The sequence below is a fragment of the Cinclus cinclus genome, unplaced genomic scaffold, assembly GCF_963662255.1.
Source record: "Cinclus cinclus unplaced genomic scaffold, bCinCin1.1 SCAFFOLD_32, whole genome shotgun sequence".
NCBI classification, from domain to species: Eukaryota; Metazoa; Chordata; class Aves; order Passeriformes; family Cinclidae; genus Cinclus; species Cinclus cinclus.
Window position 1 is genome coordinate 952,114 of NW_026912098.1, and position 25,021 is coordinate 977,134.

The following is a 25,021-nucleotide window of genomic DNA, read 5'->3' on the forward strand; positions in this document are numbered from 1 at the left end:
AGTGCAGGGGAAAAGGGAGAAAGCATGGGCTTCTCTCACCCGTGGGTGGGTTTTTCCCTGGCATCTAGGGTTGGGCCTTCCTCAAGCCCCTGACAGAGATTAGATATTTTACCATTTTTCTTTTCTCCCCTTCTGGACAGTAATCTATTTTCATTAATTTGTTGATTCTTTCTCTAAAGGAAGTGTTCCAGGTGGGCTCCAGTGTGGATCAGGAAGTGCTCGGGACCAGCTGCGGCGTGGATGGGCCGTGCCCTTGGAGAAGGCTGAGGACATCCCTTGGGACCAGCTTTTCTTCCAGCAGCGATGGCATGAGGTGGGTCCCCATCTTCTTGGCACGGTGGGATGAGAGCTTTTGGGAGATGGCAGCGAGCACAGGAGCATCCTGCTGTGGCAGCTGCTGAGGAGGTGGATGTGCCATGGCTGGCTGCAGGCTGGGCACATGTCCTGCCCTCCTGCTCTGCTGCCCAAGGCAGCAGTGATGGGCACTGCTCTGGGCACGGCCAGCATGGCCTGGGCACCGTGACAGCTGGGACAAGGGGCACAGGAGCCTTCAGCTGATGGGCAATTTCTGGTTTCTCTCCTTGCAGCCGGGCCCTGTGGATGCTGAGGCTGCTCTGGGCTCTGCCAGGTCTCTGCTGCAGCTCAGCACCAGGCTGGCATCAGCCAAAGGAGAAATGGAGCGACCTGCAGCAGAGACTTGCTTGAGCATTTCAGCAACGCAGCTCAAGTTTGCAGAGTGTACACCTCCAAGGGAAAACATGACATCCTCCAAAAAGTAAATTTGTTCAATAACTTCTGAAAAGAAATCAATCTGGGATGACCCCAAATGATATTTTTCAGCCTGCTCAAGCTGTAGCTCAGTCCTTCTCTGAACAGTTCTCTCCCCCACCTGCCTTTTAATTCACAAGTGCTCCCTCCTTTCCCCCAGTGAATTCCCAGCCCATCACAGTCTCCATCACCTTGTTGCCTTCCTTGACGCCCCTCAGCACGAGGAAGACTGAGTTCCAGGATTAGGGACTCATTCTTTCACTGGCTGAAGAGCAGCAATGTCTCAGAGGTCCAGTGAGATTTTAGTGTCCTTCAGAGCTGCTCTCCTGCTCTCAGCTCTCCTCACTGCTGAGTTGCCACTCCCTTCTCCTCGTCCTTCCCGCAGGATGAACTCTGTGCATCCCCTTGAGCCTCCCCACTCTTCCCAGCCCACCCACCCAGCTCAGTTAGGCTGAAGCTGAAGCTTGTGTCCTCTGGCACAGCAGTGCAGTCCCCTGTGCAGGGAGCCCCAGCCCCAGAGCACAGCACACAGCAGTGCAGTCTGGGCTGGACCAGCTCCCCTCCACCCCTGCCTTGGCTGTCTGTGGCACCTGAATGCTCCCTGTTTGGAGCTGTCACTGCAGGATGGCCCCAGGGCAGAGCCCAGCCGGGCTCCCACTGCATCCCCTGAAGCTTGGGGCAGACAGTGGAACCAGGGCTGAGGTGCATGGGGAGCACCCAGAGCTGTGGCTTGCACTCAGTGTTTGCAAGTGTTGTGTTCTCATCTCGTGCAGCCTGTGGGGAAAACAGCCTGTGCTGCCAGGCCAGCACTGCCCCTCTGGGCAGGGACAAGGCTGAAGGGCTTTCCCATTCCAGAGGAGCCAGCACTGAGCCTTGGCAGGGCCTGGCAGGGCTGGACACAGGTCTGGCTCCTGTCCAGGACTCACTGCCCACCCACCCCCATTGTGCTCCCAGGGACAGAAGGGTCTGACTGTGCCAGGGGCTCTGGGATGTCTCTGTATCCCTGGACAGAAGGGTCTGACTGTGCCATGGGCTCTGGGATGTCTCTGTATCCATGGACAGAAGGGTCTGACTGTGCCAGGGGCTCTGGGATGTCTCTGTATCCATGGACAGAAGGGTCTGTCTGTGCCAGGGGCTCTGGGATGTCTCTGTATCCATGCACAGAAGGGTCTGACTGTGCCAGGGGCTCTGGGATGTCTCTGTATCCATGCACAGAAGGGTCTGACTGCGCCAGGTGCTCTGGGATGTCTCTGTATCAATGGACAGAAGGGTCTGTCTGTGCCAGGGGCTCTGGGATGTCTCTGTACCCATGGACAGAAGGGTCTGACTGTTGCAGGGTTTCCATAATGTCTTTTTACCCATGGGTATGGAGTAAACACGGAGAGGGAAAAAGTCAGTCACGTTGCTTGCACACCCCTTCCTTTCTATACCAGACACATCCATGCACACCCCCTTGTATGGATATATTTAAAGGATAGGGATGGGCAGAGATTTCCCACAGAGCTCTTACTTTGGCACAGCTCACCTTGTAAATCAGTGGCCAGGGGATTTTTTTCCCAGCTCTGCTTTGGGGACACAAGGTCCAAGGATCTGCAGTGTCAGAGGGAGAGTGTGGCTGGTGGCAGGTGAAGCCCCATTTCATGACATCCCAGAGTGGCACAGGACAAAGATAAAAGCACCCACAACCTCACTGATGAAGTCTTTCTGATGCTGCACATCCTATAGGAAAAGCTGCTGTCACCCAATCCATTTGGAGTTATAACTTTAATTTTCAATACTTTAGGGTGAAGTTTCAAACTGCAAGGTTTTTTACCCTCAAGACACAATCATACACAATCCATTTTTCAATTTCCTCTTTCTTCAACCACAATTTAAGATGTCTTAATATTACAATCAAATCCCAAAATCATTTAAAAAATTATGTGAGGTCAGTAAGATGGATCCATGTCATCAGAACTTTCACAAAGCAAATAATTTAGTTGTCTTTTAAAATGATCAGTTACCAATTAATCCAAAGTTACAGAAGATTTTTTTACTACACATTGTGGTTTTTTCTCCTCTTCTTCACTATTTGTTTGTTCATTTTTTCCCTTTATTCTTTTTTTAAACAGAGAACACATCCTAAGAAAGGAATGTACAGCAAAATGAGATGCATTTCGGATAAACAATGAAAATGTAGGCTCCTCCTCTGTTTACTTTTGTCTGGATACTCTGAAGAAAAAATGTAGCAGAGAGCAGCAGAGGTGTAAAGTGGTTGCTTTGGACTAAACTGGAGTTTAGCACTGGTGACATCCTGATCCAGTCACGAGTTGCAGAATTCTTGTGCAGATCTCAAGCCCTGTGTTTGCAGGCACAGCACCTGCAGCTCTGACACAGCAGTGCATGAGAACAGCTCTGCTATTCCCCCAGAGAATCGGGGCTCTGCCCAAGAACGAGGTGCTGCAGTCCTTTGCTCCTGGTTCCCGTGTGGAGCAGCTCCTTCCCGCTGGCTGAGCTGCTCAGGCAGAGCCCGGCAGCTCCTGGCCCTGCAGGGCTGAGGCTTTTCCCCCTTGCTGGGCACAGACTGATGGAGCAGCACTGCTGAGCACGGGGACACAGCGAGGGACCAGGAGCAGCTGCCTTTGTCCACCTGCAGCTCCAAGGCCCAAGCTCTGAGCAGACAGGGCTGGAAGGGACTTGCAGGCTCCCTGTTTGCTGGGCTGCCCCCCTTGTGCCCGGCCCAGCTCTGTGTGGGGCAGAGGGAGAACAAGGGGCAGCTCCCTCCCAGCTCCCAGCCCCAGCCCAGGGACCCCTCTGGCCCCGGGGCTTGGGGCACTGTCAGCACCCTCTGCTCCAGCCACCGCTTCTGCTGGCACTGACAGCAACACCCAAACTGTGGCTGATCCCGAGGGAGCAGCAGCAGTGCCTGCATCTGATCCCTGACTCTGGGGCACGGCTGGACAAATGACACCCACAGCAGCAGCAGCAGCAGCAGCAGCAGCAGCACATGGACCTGACTTTGAGCACAGCCCCTGGCACTGTTCCCTCCCGTGTGCAGTGGTGTCACAGCAGCCTGGGGCACCTGGGAGCCCTCAGTGCCAGCAGGGACTGGAGATGGCAGCCCTGGGCTCCTGGAGGTTGTGCAGGGAACAGAGGTGGGGACTGCCTCTCCATGTGGAGCTTCCAGATGGAAAAGGCTGCTGTGACCAGGCAGCTGCAAGGGCAGAGAAAGGAGGGGCTGGAGCCCTTGATTTGTGCCAGTTCCACAGTCCTGGGGAGCAGCCACTGAGCACAGGGGCAACAGAGGGCACAGCAAGAGGGACAAAACCAGTCAAGGTCAGAGACAGGAAAGAGCCAGAGCTGGGAGCAGGAACAGCTGCTTCATTGCACCCTTGGACAAAGCGCTTGGCTGAGCTTCCCAAGTGCTGAAGGGCATGAAGGGCAGAGAGGTGACAGCAAACCATGCTCCTGTTTGCACAGCCTCCCCTCTCAGTGTCCCAGAAGGATTTGGATGAACTGTATTCTTCTCTCTGAGTTGTCACATTCAGCATGAGCAGCTTAGCCCCAGGAGCTAAAGCAGCTGAAGCTTTAGGCCACAAGAGCTGAACAAGAGGGACCTTTTGGACCCCCAGGTTTAGGATGGCCAGCAGTTGGGATGTGCCCCAAGGAGGCTGTGCCAGCTTCTCTGGAAGGCCCCGTGCCCTTCCAGCTACGGCTGTGTCAGCAGCCCTGGGGGCTCCTTCTGCTGCCCTGAGCCCGCAGAGCAGGGCAGTGTTTGCTGGTGGTTAGAGCTGCTCATAAACATCCTGTCAGGCAGCCTTAAACACTTGGGGCGAGGGATTTCTTCCAACCTGGGCCACTTTGGGTGGGCTGAGGGTGTCCCCAGGGCAGGTGGCAGTGTGTGCAAGGGCCTTTATGACACAGAGCAGCACGGTCACCACGGCATGGAATGGGACACGGTGTCAAAGGACCCTTTGTGACCTGTGCTGACATAGGAGCTGGCAGTGACACAGCCACACCACAGTGCTCGGAGCAGGCGACGGGACAGGACGCGCCGGAGCGGTGCTGTGAGGAGCCCCCACACAGCGCACTCGTTCGTGTCTGACCCGGAGCTTTTCTGAGGCGTTATTCCTGCAGGTGACCTCGTGGCAAGGCCGTGGGACTTGGTGGCCCGCGGCCTTCCCGAGGCTTCTCTTTTGCAGGTGCACTCACGGCCGGACCGCGGGACTTGGTGACCAGAATTGCTTACGAGGAGTCTCCTGTCCTTGTGGCAGGAGCCCTCAAGAGCAGAGTGCAGGACTTGCTGTCCTGCAGCCTTCCTGAGGCATCTCTGTCGTGGGTGTCTTCAAGGCACAACTGCACGACTTGTTGCCTCACAGCTTTCCCAAGGCATCTCTCTAGAAGGTGACCCTGAGGCCAGACTCTGACATGGCAGGCAGATTTCTCAGCCTGTTCAATGTTTGCAGAGGGAAAAAAGAGAAAGGCCCTGGAGTATCTCCAGAACAACCACCTGAAGAGCTGGAGCAGTTCCAGCCAATGCAGGATGGTGAGTGGCACAGCTGGGCCACAGGGCTAATGGCTTCTGCCAGCTGGGCCCCATCCCATCCCATCCCATCCCATCCCATCCCATCCCATCCCATCCCATCCCATCCCATCCCATCCCATCCCATCCCATCCCATCCCATCCCATCCCATCCCATCCCATCCCACCCACTGTGGACATGGCCAGGGACAGGACAGAAGAGGGGCTGGGCAGACACCCCGCAGCAGCCGTGCTCCATCCCCTGGGGCATCCCAGGGCTGTCCCTGCCTGGGGAGCGCAGGGCAGGGCTGTGTTCTCTGGCCTCTCCCACAGCCCCTCAGCTCTGGCTGCACTCGCTCTTACCCAGGAGCAGCCATGGACCGGACACAAGAGCAGGAACCCACCCGCGGCCGCTGCCGCACAACACTGAAGGTACCTGCAGCCATCCCTACCTGGGCTGGGCCTGCTGTCACTGCTCAGCCCAGCACAGCGCTTGGAGCATTGCATGGAACTTGCCTCTCTTCCCTGTCCTTTGTTCTCCTGCAGAGGTTCCAGAAGTTCCTACGCATTCGACGTAGGAAGACCAGAACCACAGCTACAGAGGGCACAGCTGAGCCTGACTCCAGGCTGACCGAGCTCCAGGCAGAGCCAGATGTCAGCCCAAATTCACCTGAGTGCTCAGAGGGCTCTGACACTGCAATGAATGATGGCAGGGCAAAGGCTGACATGGCAGAGACTGAGGACATGGCCGGCACTGCAGAGACTGAGGGCATCACAAATACTGACACCACTGCCACTCTGAGTCAGGAACTCATTGGGGACTATTTCAAGGAGCCCTGTGTTTCTTCCCAGCCAAACGTAAGCAGCCTGAGGCCAGGGCTTGAGGCCTCACAGGAGTGCATGCCCACTCACGCCATGGTCACTGGGCCCCCTCAGTCTTTGAGGCCAACACAGTGTGGCGGGGAGGGAAGCACTTCTTAGGGGAAGCTGGGGAGTGTCTCCCATGGACAGTGCTCCAAGTCTTCCCCACCTCCTCCAGGTGCCAGCCATGGTGAAAAGCATTCACCAGAATCTCGTGTCCCATGCCACTGTGGGTGTCAGGCTGCGCACTGACATTTGGAGGCTGGCTGGAGAACACCCTGCTGACGTGGTGCTGACCCTCCTGCGCTGTGCCCCAACGTGTGACAGGTACAGGGTCCACGTGCCTTGAGAGCTCAGGGCTCAACAGCCTTTAGGGCCCATGGCCCTGTACAGCCTGTCCAGTGGGGTCTGCCAGACAGGCACAGAGCTCCAGGAGCCTCAGGCCCCTCTGTTTCCTCAGCCTGCTGCCATGCTCCCTCCCTCCCCCTCAGGGCATTGGGGCTCTGTCACCTGGGCCCCACAGCTGTACAGGGCATGGTCCTGTGCCTGAGACCCCCTGACACAGAGCTGTGATCCCACAGAGCTGCTGCAAGGATGTGGAGAGCCATAGGCTCGTCAGGACCAACAGTGGAGAAGGTGCTGCCCACACTGCTCTGTGTGATGGAGGATTGGCCTCTGCACAGCATGAGCACCTCTGATGGAGACAACAAAGACGTGTTTGCCCTGGCTGTGAGTTTCTGGAACTGGCCTCTGATCGCTCTCCACTCGCCTCTCCAGCAGCTCTCCATCCTCTCCGTGCCTCAGGCACTGGGCTGAAACTTGGGCTAGGGACAGGCTCAGGGGGCACTGGGCCCGCTGCTCCCCCTGCGTCTCCCCTCGGGCCCTGCCCCATGGACAGCTCAGCCCTGAGCGCTGTCTCGGGCTGCTTCTTTTGCAGGCTACTCTGGTGATCTGGCTAATTGTGCCTCAGTGCCAGAAGGCAATGATCCTTTATTCCTCCCGCCTGTTTGTGGCTCTGCTCTTCCACGTTGTCATCACCACACAGCAGATGCCAGAGGAAGTTGATAACTTCTGGACAGCGTGCCAGGAGGAACATCGCCTTCCCAGCCAGCCCAACAGGTCCTAGCCCTCCTGTCCTTCCCATGCCCTTGTGGCCAGCACCAGTGCTCCCAGGGTGACCTGGACTTTGCTCTGCACACAGGTTTGCGGTGCAGGCCATGAAGGCTCTGCTCTTCTGTCTGCACTATGACCCTGAGGTGATGGCCATGGAGCGCAAGCGTGGCTGGGACACGCTGCTCTGCGCTGACACCCAGCACTATGCCGTGGGTCTGCTGGCCAGGTGAGACCCCCATTTCCCCTCTGTCCCCAACATTTGTGCTCTGTGCCCGGGGTGGCCCACACAGTCCCTGTGCTCATGGGCCAGAGGGATTTGTCACCAAGGGACAGCCAAGCAGACTGGAAAAGGCTGGGAGAGGAGGTGCCCAGAAGGAGCAGCCTCCCAAAATGCCCACATCAGCTCCAGGGATGCTGGGCAAAGACTGGACCTCTGTGACTCAGTCCTGAGAGAGGTTTGCCTGCCCACCTCAGTGTCTTGGTGCCTTTTCCCCCATCAGGCAGATGCGCCGTGCCTCCCTCTCCGTGTGTTCTGGGATTGCACGCCGCCTGCTTGGCTGGCTCAGCAGGGAAGAGCCACGCTGGGATCTGCCTTTCCTGGCATTCCTTGTGGAGGTGAGCCCGATGGCCAGCGCTGCCTCTCTGAGCTGCCTCCCAGCTCTCTGTGGTCATCGCCACAGCTGCCTGGGACGGTGCCCGTGCCCTGTGCTGCTGTCTGGGCCCAGCCCTGTGCGGATCTGGGCTCCTGCTGGCTGGGTCCCCTGTCACTGCCCTGTGCCTTCCAGGTCCTGGACTGCTTGGATTTGACTCACTGTGCTGACAGCATCCTTGAGCTCATGTCAAGGCATGTGCAGAGCAAGTGCAGGGAGAGGCGTCGCCTGGCGCTCCGAGGCCTTGTGGTGCTCAGCAAGGATCCCTCGATGGTGAGAAGGGGACAGCGGCTGAAGCTGCGCTGGGGAAAGCAGCCCCTTGGGCTGGCTGGGCTTCAGGAGCTGAGGCAGATGCTCCCAGCTCTCCTGCCTCACCTCCCTGAGTTCTTTGGGACAGGCCTTTGGCCTCTGGGCCCTGCAGTTGGGGTTGCAGTGCCAGGGCAGTGTTGGTGGTGCTGTCGTTTTTGGCTTCACAGCACAACCTTGTGTTCCACACAGGCCCTAAAAATGTGTAGCCTGTCTCAAAGGCTTTTGGAGCTGCTGGGTGATGCAGATGGAGAGGTGGTTGGCATGAGCCTCCACGTGTTCACCAATGTGCTCCAGGACAAAGAGATCCTGATATCCAGCACCACCGCCCTGAAGCTGGCCCAGGCACTCCTGGCCCTCTTTGACAACGTAAGGCTCAGTGTCCTCAGCCACGGGCACTGGCTGCTGCCCAGAAACTGGGTGCCCTGTGGATTATTTGGGCTGTTGTTCAGGGGCTGCAGTAGTTGGTGCTGAGGTTTTTTCCTTTCCTCCAGGACAACAGCCACGTGCAGCTGCTCTCCCTTGACCTCTTCTGCAAGGTGATGGAATTGGTAGTAGACGAGGGAAAAAAGCCCCTTAAGTCAACTGTGTGCCAGAGCCTACTCCCACTTTTATTCCACTGTCATGATGAAAATCGGCGTGTGGCAGAGGTGAGGACTCGTGGGCTTCTGGTGCATCCCTGGGAGGGGGCTCGGCTGCCTCCTGCCCTGGCACCTCCCGGGCTGCAGCCTCCTCCAGGCCTTGGCACAGGGACACGGGTCCTGTGCCCTGAACTGCGCTGCCATCTCCACATCTCTGCTGCTCTCCAGGCCTCTCGGGCAACGCTGCATTGTGCAAACATATTCCTGAAGAGGAGGAATCTGGAGCAGCTGCTGAAGAAGGAGCAGCTGTGGAAGTTGGCCGAGTGCCTGGTAAGGACGGCCTGGAAGCCCCAGGCTCAGGCTGGAGAAGCCCCCTGAGCGCGGTGCTCGCAGTGTGGGGCTGGCAGCTGTGGCCGTGCCCAGTGCTGCACCCAGGGGCCGCACGGGCTCTGCTCCAGGCTCCCGTGGCCCCGAGCCGGGTGCCGACGGAGCCCCGGCCCAGAGGGGCCGCGGGGCGGGTGGGCACCGCGGCTCCCCGGGCAGCACCCGGCCCTCTGCCCCTGCAGAGCCCAGCGCCAGCGGCTGCCGGCCGCGCCTCAGGGCTGGGCGGGCAGGGGAGGCCGGGGCCGGGCGCCTCAGGGCAGCGCCTGCCAAAGGGGCAGAGCCCGCCCCGACCCTTCCCTGCCTGCCGCCGCTCTCCCCAGCTGGCAGAGGACAGGAGCCGAGCGGCCCAGCACCTGCGCCAGGCCCTGCCGTACCTGCAGAGCCCCCAGGAGCCCCTGCGAGAGGCGGCCATCAGGTTCATCGGTGAGCCCGGGGTCCATCCCCACCCACCACGGCTCGGCCCCTGCCCCGGCTGCTGCCCCGGCGGCGCCATCCGGGCCCGGCGCCGTGGAGCCCTGGCTGCCCTCGGGGCTGCTGCCGCCCTCTCCCAGCCGTGCCCTTCCTTGGGTGTCAGGAGGTGGCGAAGGCCAGGGCTGAGCCCTGCCGGGCCAGGAGGGCCAGTGGCCACAGGGCTGGCAGCGCCGCTGGCAGGGAGCTGTGCCGCTGGGGCAGTGACAGGCTCTGTGTTCCCAGGGCTCGCCGGGCAGTACTTGAGGGGGCAGAAGGAAGAGCCCCAGGCGCTCAGGGAGGGTGAGTGAGGGCAGCGGGCTGTCAGCGGGGCTGGTGGGGGGAGCTGCAATCCCTGGGCAGGGAGCTGCAATCCCTGGCCCGGCTGTGGAGGGTTTCACTCCCTGTGTGGATGAACGGTGGCGTGGATGGAGCACACAGAGATTTCAGGGACATGGGTGGGGGTATTTGTGGCCAACACCTTGCAGCTGATCCCCTTGGCCCCTCCTCTGTATTGGCCATGGAATAAGCTAGCTGGGATGGCCCTAGCAGGAAGGTCACCTTGGATTCCCACAGATCCGTGCTCTGACCATGGCTCCTTTCCTCTCTCTTCCAGTCTTTCAAGCCCTGATGACAGACGACAGCCCGTCCCAGACAAACGTAGGAATTCAAGATACACTCAATTGAAGAGCTGCAGAACCATGCTCATCTGCTGGCTCAGAAGAACCAGCATCCCTTTAAGCTCTCCAGATGCCATGGAAGATGAGGCAACCTTGAGACCAGAAGAGACCAGCTGGAGCTCCAGGCACAGCTGAGCCTGTTGAAGTTCATGTGGCTTCAGCCCTCTCCCTGCTTGTACATAGCTTTCTCCCTCCAGCCTTCAGACACTGCCCATCCTCTCATCTTCCCTCCACTATCTCTCCCTTTTCACTGCTCCCTCCCTCCAGCCCTCACACTGTTCCTATCCCTTTTATCTCTTATATCTCATTCCACCCTTTTCACTGCTCCCTCCCTCCAGCCCTCACACTGTACCCATCCCTTTTGTCCCCTCCATCTCTTCCCTTTGCTTTGACCCCCATCAATAAAGAGTTTGGCTTCTTCACTTTGCCTGCATCTCTGTGGAGCTCAAGCGCCGCAAATCCGGAGCCCTGGGACACATGGGCTCTTCCTGCCGTTCTCTTCCACGCTGTGTTTTGTGCAGAGATGCAGAGGAACAAGGACAGATCAGGCTGGAAATATCTCTGTGCTAAAGGTCCAGTTCCACAACACTGTGGAGTTAAAGGTCTTGCTGAGCACTCTTGGAGGCCCTGGGTTTTAGAAGAGCCACTCCACCTGAGTATGCTCTGAACCCAACTGGGAGGGATTCCATGACAAGCATCCACAGAGGGCAAAGGAGACTGGAATGTTGCAAGGTTTCAACAACAGCTTCCTGAAAGCACAGCAATGCTCCATCCCTGCCCAGGTCAGGAAGAGGGCAGAACCAGAGACCATCAGGGCTTCTCAAGGAGCGTTGGGTGTGCCAAAGGACAAATGAAGCAGCAGCACAGTGCCCGAGACTCGGACGCGTGACCGTGCCAGTGTCCAGAGCGCTGTCAGGCAGTGCTGGGAACCTGAGTGCGGTTCTGGTCCCCACAAATGAGGAATCACAGCCCCTGCCCCAGACCCAGTCAGAAAGCCAAGCAAGTGAGACCAGAGGGAGGGCACCCTTCCAGTCTCTCTTGGGCATGGCTGCAAAACAGCCCCTGCTTCTTCTTCCTCCACCTGTGATTGGGGTGTGCTGATGGCAGAGCCAGCCAGGTTGTGCTCTGTGTGCCAAAGCCTGTTGAGAGGGGGAAGGAAAAGTGCTGCATGCAGAGCAGAATCCTGTAAAGTGCTGGCAAGAGCATCCTGCAGGAGCAGGGCTCTGGTCTCTGGCCAGGAACAGCCTGGTTTTGCTGCCATGAACGCAGGCAGGACTCCAGGCAGGTGAAGAGGCAGCGGGCAGCTTGTGTTTGTAGAGGGCCTGGGGCTGCATATGTGAACCTCCACCTGGAAATACACTTGGGACCATATGACCTAGAGCTGGAGTGCCTGTTCTGCAGCCCTCAGGGCTCTTGGCCAGCCCAGGGCATGTGCCACCAGCTAGGGACAGCTCTCAGCCTGCCTGGCAGCTCCCCATGGACTGTGGGCAGAAGTTGGAGGTGGAAGGAGCCACCCCCAGCAGGGCAGATTCCTCCTGCTCTGGAGATGCTGCTGCATGGCCAGGGCTGCTCTCAGCTCTCTCCTCAAGGCAAGGCAAAGGGGCTGTCAGGTGTGTCTGTGTCCCTGAGACTCCTGCAGTGTCCCACGGGGCATCAGCAGATGTGCCTCAGCTCTGCCTCACAAAGTGCCTCCTCCTCAGCCTGCTCTGCCTACAGACAGCAGCAGCAGCACCTTGGCTTGCAGCATCTCAGTTTGTCTGAGCTGCCCTTCAGGCCCTGCTGCCAGGGAGATGCCCCTGGGCAGTGCCCTGTGCTGGGAGGGGTCTGCAGGGCAGAGCTGAGCCTCCAGGGCTGGGCTGGGCTCTGGCAGCACTGGCAGGGACAAGTTTTGGATAGAGACCAACAGCTCCCAGTAGGAACAACTCCAGGCAGCAGAGAGCCAGACTAAAGCTGGATATCCCTCCATGTCCAGATGCACAAGGAAAGAGAGGATGTTTCAGAGAAAATGATTATTTAACTGGAGTCTTCAAAGAGTCCACTTTATTTCTAAAGAATGCTTATGTTCACGCTGAAATAGAGGAAGGTGTAATCAGGAAATGGCACCTGTGTGGGACATTTAAGTCTGACTGCACTGGGGTACAGGGAGCTCTGTTTTCCCTCTGGGCTCCCTAGTGTTCAGACTGAGAGTGATGCTGAAGATGATGCAGTAACTCAGCAGCAAAAACCTAAACTTAAAAATGTGTAGTGAGGTTTCCCCATAGGAAGATAAGTAGTTTTGACTGGATTCCAGAAATTATACTAGAGGATTGAATGAGAGATATTGCCCCAAGCTTGTCAATAACTTCTTTGAACAGTCCACAATGCCCAGAGTGCAGAAATGTCCAACAGCAGCTCCATCAGGCACTTCCTCCTGCTGGCATTGGCAGACACGCGGCAGCTGCAGCTCCTGCACTTCTGCCTCTTCCTGGGCATCTCCCTGGCTGCCCTCCTGGCCAACGGCCTCATCATCAGCGCCGTAGCCTGCGGCCACCACCTGCACACCCCCATGTTCTTCTTCCTGCTCAACCTGGCCCTCACTGACCTGGGCTCCATCTGCACCACTGTCCCCAAAGCCATGCACAATTCCCTCTGGCACACCAACAACATCTCCTACTCTGCATGTGCTGCTCAGCTGTTGCTCTTTTTCTTCTTTCTTGGAACAGAATTTTCCCTCCTGACCATCATGTGCTACGACCGCTACGTGTCCATCTGCAAACCCCTGCACTACGGGACCCTCCTGGGCAGCAGAGCTTGTGCCCGCATGGCAGCAGCTGCCTGGGCCAGTGCCTTTCTCAATGCTCTGCTGCACACAGCCAATACATTTTCCCTGCCCCTGTGCCATGGCAATGCCCTGGGCCAGTTCTTCTGTGAAATCCCCCAGATCCTCAAACTCTCCTGCTCACACTCCTACCTCAGGGAACTTGTTCTTCTTGCTGTTGTTGTCTGTTTAGCATCTGGGTGTTTTCTGTGGTGTTTTCTCCTATGTGCAGATCTTCAGGTTTCATGCTGAGGATCCCCTCTGAGCAGGGACGGCACAAAGCCTTTTCCACATGCCTCCCTCACCTGGCTGTGCTCTCCCTATTCCTCAGCACTGGGACATTTGCTCACCTAAAGACCCCTTCAATCTCATTCTCATCCCTGGATCTGTTCCTGTCAGATCTGTACTCGGTGGTGCCTCCAGCTCTGAACCCCCTCATCTACAGCCCGAGGAAACAGGAGCTCAAGGATGGTCTGAGAAAAATCATTGTTCATGCTTTCAGAAGCAAGAAACTCTCATTCTCCTTTCTAGCTCTTACAATGTTACTCATTAATGCCCACTCTGTGTCCTGTGTATTTTTTTTTCTTCTGGCACATGTAATATATTTTTGTGTATTTGTTAACAGGAAAGCCTTTGTCTCTAACACTTTCATCTCAGTATTTGCATTTGTAGTGCAAATTTCAGACTATATAGTCCCAGAGCTGTATTATATACGCGGTTACACAAAATAAAGTACTCTGTATTGCCATGTATGCCGTGACATCTTTCCTCCATGACTTCTCTGGAGCTACAGGGTCGGTGCCTCAAGGCAGAGCTGGGGAGAAAAAGGAACCCCAGTGCTGTTCACTGCCAGGGAGCCCCAAGGCTTCAGCTCCACAACCTCCTCGCTATGCAGCACACAGAGGGGGCACAGGGTGCAGGAGAGATGGCCGAGGGCTGGGCAGGGCTGGCAGGGCCAGAGGCACCCAGGCCTTTGTCCCCTGGGCTCGGGCAGGGCCTCTGCAGGCCCCACAGAAGGAACTTTCCTGGCAGGGGCCGCACTTTGCTTCTGCCTCGGCCCTCCCTGAGGAGGCTGGCAGGGCTTGCAGGCTGATGCCATTTGTCCTTGCTGCCCCTGCCATCCCACTGCCCCAGCAACAGCCCCGAGCCACCCGTGAGGGACAGGCCCTGCTGTCCCAGGCCTGGGCTCAGCCTTGGCCTTTCTGCTTCCTCCAGCCAGCCCAGGCCTTGCTCAGCATTGCAGTTCCCTGCTCACAGCCTTTGGCTCCTGCAATCCTGCCCTCAAGGATCTGCTCTCCCCAGGCCCTGGGGAGCCTTGGGCACTCCCTGCCCTCACTCATGGCGCCCACTGATGCTCCAAGGCACTTGCAGTTTTGCTGCTGACTCCTGCAGCAGCTTCTTCAACCTTCTCTCAGTGCCTCAGGCTCCTGCAGTCAGCCCCAAATCCCCAAATCTGGGCATCATTAAAATACACAAAGGCCTTGGGAGCTCTTTGTCTTCCTTCCATTGTCTTCAAGTCTCAAGGGCTTGTGCAGCTGCTTGCAGTCACTTTGGAGTTCTGTTAAGGAGGGAGATTTCAAAGTGCACCTCATGATTTTTGGTTTTACTCAAGGGCATATTATTTTTGGTTTTCAGTTCCGAGAAGAGGTGACAGAAGCATTCCCCAAGTGATGTTGATGCTGAATGTCTCCTTAGGAGATCTGGGCACAGAGAAGAATGATCCCTTTCAGGGCTGACCCTGTTTGGACAACCCGCTCCTCACCCCCAACCTCACCATGTCTGACATTGCCCACCTGAGACTGACATCCTGAAAAATAAAAAAAAAATCCCTATAAATGTATTCTTATAATTACAATTAATGTAAACAATAAAATTATAAATATATTTTCCTTATAAAAGGAAATATTAGCAGTTTTTCATTTAATAAATGGAAAATAATTAAATTTAGTAAATAAATTTATTTTTCTATTTCTAAAAAGAAACATTATTTTTAATTATCTAATTATAGTTTTTATATTAAAACCTATCAATTTTTTAGAAACCAGAGAAGTTACTAGTCATTGGTGCGAAGCAACACAAATCCTATAAATTATTGGCTGTTGATTTCTCCTTCTTTATGCTAGTCTATTTATCAGTCCTTTTGTAATCCTTTTTAAGACAGTTTGGGATCTATGGAAACTTTTCTGGGGCACAGTTGGGGATGATTTGGGTCTGTGGAGGGAATTCAGAGAGAACTTGAGGGTCTGCAGGACACTTCAGGGAGCCGGGTGGGCACTGGGCAGGGCACTGAGGGATTCTGACGGACACCTCGGCGTCCGGGGCAGCTCTTGGGGGTCCAGGGGGAAAACTTGGAGGTCAGGGAGGGGAATGTGGAGCCCTTCGGGGTCCGGGCGGGCACTTGGGGGGCTCGAACGGGGCTCTCTGGGGCGCGGGCCATGATGGGAGTTGTAGGCGCGGGTAGAATACTGTTCAATGGAGCCGCGGAGCATCACGGGAGTTGAAGGCGCAGCTGCAATGTCTCTCTGTGGGGCGCGGTGCATGATGGGAGCTGTAGTCCGGAAGTGTCTCGGACTGGGCATTTGGGGTCCGGGAAGGCTCCTGGGGGACACTTTTGAGTCCGAGCTGTGACTTGAGGTGTTCAGGGGGGAACGTGTACGGTTCGGGAGCATTTGGGGGGAGCTTGGGGAGGTCTAACGGGGCCCTTTAGGGCCAGGACCACGGTGAGTGTTTTAAACGTGCAACTGCGTTTTATGGGGCTATGGGGCCGCGGGAGGTGACAGGAGATTAATTCCCAGAAGTGGTTGTAACGGGAATCTGTGGCGCTGGGAGCAATCAGGGAATCCGGAGCCGCTTTTGGGGACTTCTGAGAGGATGGTGAGGGGGCACTTCGGGATCCTGGAGAGTGTGGGGGACGCTTATGGGACATGGGGGAAGGGGGCAGATAGCGGAGTTCTGTGGAGCGCGGGGCATGATGGACGTTGTAGTCCCAGCTCCAATGGGGCTCTATCGGGCCGCGGTGCATGATGGGAGTTAGAGGCAAAAAGGAAAATATGGCGCCTTCACAGGCCCCGCCCCCACTCCCCGATTCCCGGCGCTGATTGGCTGCAGGCAGTAATGGGCGGGGACAGGAGCAGCCCATTGAACCCCTCCAGTCCCTCCCAGTACAGCCCAGTTCATCTCCAGTACAGTTCAATACAACCCCAGCGCCTCTCCAGGCCCTCCCAATACACCTGAGTTCATTCCTACTCTCTTCCAGTTCTCCCCAGTGTCATCCATAGTACACCCCAGTGTCCCCCGTCATCCCCACACTGTTCAGAGTGTCTCCAGTTTGTCCCAGTATACCCCATTATCACTCAAAGTATTCATAAATTGCACCAGTATTGCCCAGTGTCAGTCCCAGTATGTCCCAGTATGTCCCTGTGTGTCTCTGTGTAAGCCCCCAGTCCATCCCAGTCCACCCAGTTTCCCCCTCAGCATTCCCAGTGTTCCCCAGTATGTCCCAGTCCTCCCCACTGTTTCCAAAGAAAATTGAAGTTCTCATGGTTTCCATGGCACCCAAACCCAGCAGTGGGGTCAGTGCAGTGTCCATGGCCACAGCCCCTGGCAGTGCCCAGTGCAGGTTGGGATGATGATCCACCCTCACAGCTGGCCCAGGACAGCTCTGCAGTGGTTTTGGTGGCACCTTGGGCTGGCACACACCTGAGGAGTGTGTCTGATTGCAGTGGGGGAAATTAGAAGATTGCTTCAAGAAAAAAGGGAAAACTCCTCTTTTCCAGACCTCCTGAGGAGTGACCCTGGATCAGTATCGGGCACTGAATGCTGCAATCACCTCTGCTCTCTAGAGGACAGTAGAAAAAGACAGCACTTAAAACAGGAATGTGCATTTCTTAGAAGCTCTGTGAAATCTTTCTCCATAAGTGGAGTTGAAACTTTCCTCATGAACTGCAGCAGACCAGAGGGAAATCAAGGCAGAGCTGTGGTTTGTTAGGAAACCTCTCAAGAACTCCAAGTCAGAATCGAACTCCAAAGTTTCTTAAAAGTTTTAATGGGTCCCACTGAAGGACACAACTGAGAAAGTGTGCCCAGGTTGCAGTCAGAGCAGGAAATTGGAGGCAGAGATGACAGGAGGGGACAAAGAGAAGCCAAGTCTTGGTGGCCTGGGGCACAGCAGGCTCTGTGCCAGCAAGGGCTGTGAGCAGACACCTTGTCCTGAGCCACTGGGGCCTCCTGGCACAGCCCCAGCAAGGCTGGGCACTGTCAGCCCTTGTCCTGCCCTCAGCATCCCCCCACATGCCAGTGGCCTCAGGGATCTGCTGGGACCAGTCCCTGGGGAGCCTTGGTCAGGAATGGCCCTGAGGGCTCCTTCATGCTCCCAGGGACTGCAGGTTTTTCCATGGACTTGGGGTTTTCCTTTTGCCTTGGAGTCTCTGAGAGCTTTGTGCAATCATGGCCCCCCATTCTCTGCTTTAATTAGTCTCTTGAGAGGCTTTCTCAGTAACAACACTCAGTGGGGCTCATGGGATCTTTAAGGTACTTCAATTTTTGAGGTACTTTCCTTTGTCCTTTGTTCTTTAAGTCTGGGAGGTTTTTGTGCAATCATGGCCTCCAGTTCTCTCCTCCAGGGAGTCCAAGAGGATCCTGTTGGGGATGGACCTCAGTGGAACCCATTAATGCTTTGAGACACTTTGGGTTTTTCTTCTGACTCTCACTCTTTGAAAGATAACTGCAATCTCCTCTCAGGCCCTGAGGTTCAAGGGCTCAGCACCAAAAGCACCACGGAGATCATTGGGATCAAGTAAGTCCTGACAAACCACGGCTCTGCCTTGATTTCCCTCTGGTCTGGTGCAGTTCATCAGGAAGGTTTTCAAATCCACTTAGGGAGAAATATTTCAAAGAATTTCTAAGAAATATCCATTCCTATTTTGAATGAATGGTTTTTAATACTGCTCTGTTTAGAGCAGAGTTGACTGCAGCACTCTGTGACTGATATTGATCCAGGGTCTCTCCTCAGGAGCTCTGGCCTGCTCAGAGGAGCTGTGACTTGAGGTCTGACCCCATGTGGACAACCTTGCTCCATATTCCCCAACTCCATCCTGTCTGTCCTCCCTCATCTGGGACCTGCTTTGCTTGCAGAACTGGCTGCACTGAGACAGAGACAGGATTTTCCTTTAATTTTTTAGAAGAATCTAGAATTCCTAACTTTCACCATTAAAAACAGAGTCACTCCTCAGGTGTGTGCCAGACCAAGGTGCCACCAAGGAGGTTCCCCCTTCCTCAAGGCAGAACCCAGGAAAGAATGTTTGAGACCTTTGAACTCCTTGGTTCCCTGAGGCCTTGCAGTGTCACAAAGGCCCCTTGGTTCCATGAGGTTCATTGGTGTCACCATGGTCTCTTTCCCTGGTTCCAGGAGGTTCATTGGTGTCACCATGGTCTCTCTCCTTGGTTCCAGGAGCCATCACAATGTCACAACGGCCCCCTGGTTCCATGAGGTTCCTGCAGCAGGACTTCCCCTGTGGCACAGCACAGCTCATCTGTTCTGTCCATCAGCTGGGCCATCACTCAGGGCATCTTCCCCCTCTCAGCAATTGCTGACATAACCCAGGCTGGACATCTGTCCTGTGCTGAGTTATCTCTGGTGCCAGGGAGGTGGAATTCCCAGCTGACCATGAACATCCTGCCTTGAGAGCAGAATGAAGGGAGGGAGATAAGCCTTGAATTTCTGAGTGACACACACTTCAGTTTAAAAAACTATAAAATATACACAAAATTTCACCATACAAAACTCTATTGCATAGTCCCTGGAAACAGGTAGGGCTTCACTCCCAAGTCTGAATGATGAATCTTTGTGGTTCCTTTTCTGGAAGCTGAGTGAAAGGGCTCCATGTGCACTCCCTCATCAGTTCAGTGGTAAGTTACATTGACTCCTGATCTCTGCTATTTCTTCACTGGCTGTAATATAGGTAACTTTATTGTGCACAGTCTATGTAGTTCTGTTTATCCTGCGCACTACGTATGTTACTTAAAGCATCTTGTCTGTTGTTCTTGAGTCCATTCAAAATAAATATTTCATTTTATACTAGACATAATTTGCCATTCTAAAGAACTTGTGAGCAAAGGGAGTTTGGGGTTCAGGTATCCTGAAACAGAGCTACTTCCAGAAACCTGAGCATAAGGCAGGAGTTGTCTAAGTTTTCACTAAAGTTTTAACATATTTCATTTAAAACAATGAACAAGAAATTTTTTCCCATTTATTCTTTTCCTGTTTATAGATTGATCTGACCAGTCTCCAGTTTATATTCATCCCCAGCATCACCTCACGCACTCTGAACAGATATGAAAATCAAGACCCTTTATGGCTGACAATCAATCACACTCTGTCCCTACCCCCACCCCACCATTTCCCTCATCCAAGCCCTGGCACTCAGAGCAGCCCAGTGCAAATCTGAGCTTCCTCCAGTCCAGGCTGTGCCTGCAGCTTTCAGCTCCTTGGCACCAAGTCCCAGCTGCTTTCCTTGGAGAAGGAGCTGCCCCAGACACAGAGGGATGTTCATTTGGGGTCAGCAAACAGAAGCCAAGGCAGGCCCAGCTCCATGGCAAACACAAGTGCAGCCCAAGGAGTGCTGGGCAATGGAGCCACATGCAGGGGTGTCCCCAGGGCTCAGGACTGGGGCCAGGGCAGTTCAATGTGTTCCTTGCTGATGTGGACCAGGGCATGGAGGGCACCCTGAGTCAGTGTCCAGGGGAGCCCAAGCTGGCTGGGAGTGTGGCTGTGCTGCAGGGCAGCAAGCTCTGCACAGGGATCTGGCCAGGCTGGAGCCATGGGCCCAGGACAATTGGATGAGCTTCAGCAAGGCCAAGGGCCGGCTCCTGCCCTGGGCTCACAACCACCCCAAATCCCTGGCCGTGCCCTGCCCCTGATCCCCACAGCCTGTCCTGTTTCCTTCATCCCTGCATTGCCAGGGACTTTGTGGGACAAGGGAGCTCTGCTGTGCCTGTGGAGGGAGGTGCAAGAGCCACCAGTGCAGTGGGCACCAGAGCTCATCAGGTTTGTGTCCTTTGGGGGTCAGGAACTGCTGAGACTCAGAGGGACAGGAAGGTTTATCTTCATATGCCAACATAAGAAGTGTATCAATGTTATAATTTAATAATCATCAGAATTCTTCCCTCAGCTCTGTGCAATGTCAAACCAGTATCAGATATGTCTGCCATGCACAAGGGATTTCCATTCAGAAACAATTTTAGAAAAAGACATTAGAAAGGGTGATTCTATTACAAATGAAAACACAACTAAGACTGATGTGAAATTATCAGAGAAGAAGTGGAGAAGGAAATCTGGGAGCAATGGGAGGGCCATAGAACCATCTGGTCTAGTGAAGAGACATCCTTAGACATGGCCATTTAAACAGGAGTCTTGGAAACACCCAAATGGAGAGGGACATGAAATAATACACAGCATAGTAGTAACATAGAGGGAAACAGCAGGATTTCTTTTCCAACCATCAGTACATATCCAGGAAATTTCTGTTCTCTCCTGGTGGGAAAATTTTGACGTTTCCTCAAGTACTCAAATGCCCCAAATTATGACATGTGCTCACGCACCTCGCAAGCTGCAGGTCCCCAGCATCACCAGGACTGCTCCTGTCCCATAAAAATCTGCTGTGGCCCATTCCAAAATTGGGATTAACATGGAAAATATTTTATCAAGTCTGCAGAAACTGGGTCAGACCTTAGTGGTTCAAGTCTGGATCTGGTCTGAAACTGGAAATCCCAAAAGACAGAGACAGAGCATCATTTCAGAACCTGTCTGAGCCCATGGGAACAAGAGTTTTCCACATGTCCTGTCTGATCTCCCCTCTTTCCCCCTTTCCACCCATTGTCTTTTGTCTCCCCCCTGGCCCCCCGGTGAAGATCCTGGCTCTGTGTTCTCCATCAGCTCCTGGCTGGCACTGCCAGGCTGGGATGAGGAGCCCCTCAGCCTTCCCTGCTCCGGGCTGGACAAGCCCAGCTCCCTCAGCCTCTGCTCACAGCCAAAGGGCTCCAGCCCCACCTTGGAGGCCCTTCCCTCACCCTGCTCCAGCTGCCAGACATCTTTCCTGCCCTGGGCAACCCAAACCAGGCCCCAGTGCCCTGGATAATCCACGTCCTTGATGTCCTGGTCCCACAGCCCTGGGTGCTCCTGCCCTGCCTCGCTGCCAGGGCACACGGCTGCCTCCTGCCCAGCTCCTGCCCACCAGGAGTTTTCTGACAGGGCCTGGTGGATACAGGGAGGGCTGGGGATGTTGTCTACTTGAACTTTAGCCTTTGACAGCATATCCCATAGCATTCCCTGGAAAAGCTGAAGCCTGTGGCTTGGAGCGGTTCACCCGTCCCTGGGCTAAGAACTGGATGGACATCGGGGCCCAGAGAGTGGTGGGGAATGGTGCCACATGCAGCGTGTGTGCAGTGGTGTCCTGCAGGGATCAGTGTGGGCCCAGTCCTGTTTAACATCTTTATTGATGATGTGGAGAAGGGAGCACAGTGCACCATCAGCAAATGTGCAGATGGCACCAAGCTGGGTGTGAGTGTGGATGTGCTGGAGGGTAGGAGAGCTCTGCAGAGGGACCTGGACAGGCTGGATCCAGGGCCCAAATCCAACAGGGTGAGGTTCAACAAGACCAAGAGCTGGGTCCTGCACCTTGACCACAAGAACCCCTGCAGTGCTCCAGGCTGGGGACAGAGTGGCTGGAGAGGGGCCAGGCAGAAAGGGACCTGGGGGCAGTGATGGACAGCAGGGTGGACATGAGCCAGCAGTGTGCCCAGGTGGGCAATGGCACCTGGCCTGTGTTATAAGTGAGTTACAGGAATTGATAGAAATAAATTTGATTAGATTCAGTATAATTTATTTAATAAGTGGTAGTAAGTAAAAGAGTGTTGGGTGATTGGGGAATTTTTGTTTTATTAATGGTTCATGATTTTTTATTTGATAGTTTTGATTTATATATTTTTTAATTTTTTGTGTCATGTATCTTTTTTCTTGTGTTTTGTGTATATGTGGTGTTTTGTTAGGGTTTTTTTTTGTTTTCTAGTCGTTGTGAAGATGAAGGCTTTTTATTATTTTGGTGTTTTGATGAATTTTTATATATTTCTTATATAATTTTTAGGATTTTTAATTTTTTTTTTTATTATATTGGATGGTTGTAGTTAGATTTCATGTTTGTAGTTAGGTTTTATATATGTAGTTAGATTTTGGGAAATGTATATTTTGGGCTTTTTGGTTGTTGTTAATTAGGTTTGGTGAATAAATATTGACTGTACTTCGTTTTATTGTTTTTATTTTGTTTATTGAACTGTTGTAATTTCTGATGATCTAGAATTCGAGTTTTAGTTAAGATTGGGGGTTTTTTGTTGGTTTATATTTAGTTTGGGTGAGTATTAAATGGGTAGTTTTTAGGTGGATTTTTATAATAGTAATTATTTTGTTAAGAATATATGGTTTAAATGATAATTTAAAATTAGTAATATTATTAGTTTGGTAAGAGATGATAAGAGGGTGGGGTATGGTTATGGGGAATGGTTAAACTATGATTTATATTAATTTTGTTGGGTTTTTTTGGGATTTGTTTTTTTGAATTTTTTTGTAGTTTTGTTATGGTATTTTGTGTAATTTTGGTATGATTTGTATATATATATATAGTTGGGTTTTTTTAAGAGTAGTGTAAAGTTTTTTTTGTTGTTGTAAAAATAGTAATGGATGAGGAATGGTGTGGCCATCAGGAGCCGAGCTGCTGTGCCACCCCTGACCTGCCCCCACCTCTGCACACAGATATTGCTGCTGCAGCTCTAGAGAAGGGAGCAGAAGGAATCTTCAAAGAAAGGAGATCTCCAGAAAAAAAAAATAAAAAATGGGAGATCCTTTAGTTAATTTAAAGCTACAGAGAGCAGAGCCTGTCCTGGACAGAGTCTGGGGTGAGAGCAAAGCAGGAGAGACAAAAATATATCACAAATATGGGCATGATTTTGTGCACAAATTATTAGACTAAAAAGTAAAAACTTCTGGCAATGAAGGAAAAGGAAGAATTCTCAAAAATTATTTATTTTACAAGTGACTAGGAGAAAATGGCAACTCACAGAAATTGGCAAAGTTCACTGTTTGTGAAACCTTCCAGTCATCAGTGTCCGCAGTGCAGCCTTGAGCTCCTGGTTCCTCAGGCTGTAGATGAGGGGGTTCAGGGCTGGAGGCACCACTGAGTACAGAACTGACAGGGCCAGATCCAGGGATGGGGAGGAGATGGAGGGGGGCTTCAGGTAGGCAAAAACCCCAGTGCTAATAAACAGGGAAACCACGGCCAGGTGAGGGAGGCAGGTGGAAAAGGCTTTGTGCCGTCCCTGCTCAGAGGGGATCCTCAGCACAGCCCTGAAGATCTGCACATAGGAGAAAACAATGAACACAAAACAACCAAATACCAAACAGACACTAACAGCAAGAAGCCCAAGTTCCCTGAGGTTGGAGTGTGAGCAGGAGAGTTTGAGGATCTGGGGGATTTCACAAAAGAACTGGCCCAGGGCATTGCCATGGCACAGGGGCAGGGAAAATGTATTGGCTGTGTGCAGCAGAGCATTGAGAAAGGCACTGGCCCAGGCAGCTGCTGCCATGTGGGCACAAGCTCTGCTGCCCAGGAGGGTCCCGTAGTGCAGGGGTTTGCAGATGGACACGTAGCGGTCGTAGCTCATGATGGTCAGGAGGGACAACTCTGCTGAGATGAAGAACAAAAAGAAAAACACCTGAGCAGCACATGCAGAGTAGGAGATGTTGTTGGTGTGCCAGAGGGAATTGTGCATGGCTTTGGGGACAGTGGTGCAGATGGAGCCCAGGTCAGTGAGGGCCAGGTTGAGCAGGAAGAAGAACATGGGGGTGTGCAGGTGGTGGCCGCAGGCTACGGCGCTGATGATGAGGCCGTTGGCCAGGAGGGCAGCCAGGGAGATGCCCAGGAAGAGGCAGAAGTGCAGGAGCTGCAGCTGCCGCGTGTCTGCCAATGCCAGCAGGAGGAAGTGCCTGATGGAGCTGCTGTTGGACATTTGCTGTGTCTTGGCATGGGGATCTGTAAGAACAGTAATCATGGAATAGTTTGGTTTGGAGATGACTTGAAATATCCCAGCCCAGCTTGGTGTCACTTTCCCCCCACTGCCTGCCCAGGGCTCTGCTGCCTGGAGCTCTCCCTGCCAGCTGCTGCTTCCCTGTGCCCAGGGCTGGGCCCTGCCAGTGCTGCCAGAGCCCAGCCCAGCCCTGGGGGCTCAGCTCTGCCCTGCAGACCCCTCCCAGCACAGGGCACTGCCAGGGCCAGCTCTGCCTCTGCAGGCTCTGATGGCAAAGTCAGAGCAACCCTGAGGAGACTGGAAAAGGTACACTGATGCTGCCTGTAAGGGGCCCTGTGCTGATTTCTTTCTTTGCCTGGTTTATTCAGACCTGAGAGAAATTGTTCTTATTGTGACCTGAGAGAAATTGTTCTTATTGTTCTCAACCTGAACAGACATATGAATATCAATGTTCAATTTTCCATCCAGGCAACCCTGAGCAGTAGATTATAAAATCAGGATTTTCCCTTTTATGCAGCCCCTGACTTGCTGTGCTCCCTGTATAATCTATTTGGAAATGTTCTGTAGTTAAATGTCGTGCTGGGATCAGTCCTGATCAATGCACCATCCTCACCACACAAGGAGAACACTTCCAAGTCTCACCAGCTGTCTCCCTCCACCCAGACCTTGTCCCCCAGTGCTGGCAGCAGCTCCCAGGGCTGGCTGAGAGCTGTCCCTGGCAGGCAGCAGAGTCCCTGCCCAGCACAGCACCCTGGGCTGCAGGACCCTGCTCTGCAGGACAGCCCTGGGCACCCCTGGCTGCTCTACAGGAGAGAGAATCAGAGAATGTACTCACAGAGTCTGTAGGCATTGGGATGTTC

At 54.0% G+C, this 25,021-nt stretch overlaps 1 protein-coding gene across 1 annotated transcript; it reads right to left on the bottom strand.

Annotated features, from left to right (window-relative positions):
* Positions 1 to 21,493: 21,493 nt before the first annotated feature.
* Positions 21,494 to 23,987, bottom strand: LOC134057353 (olfactory receptor 14J1-like; the record flags this gene model as incomplete). Its single annotated transcript, XM_062514342.1, has 1 exon — positions 21,494 to 23,987. A coding segment is annotated over one exon (777 nt), but the record flags the coding sequence as incomplete, so codon positions are not given.
* Positions 23,988 to 25,021: the final 1,034 nt, after the last annotated feature.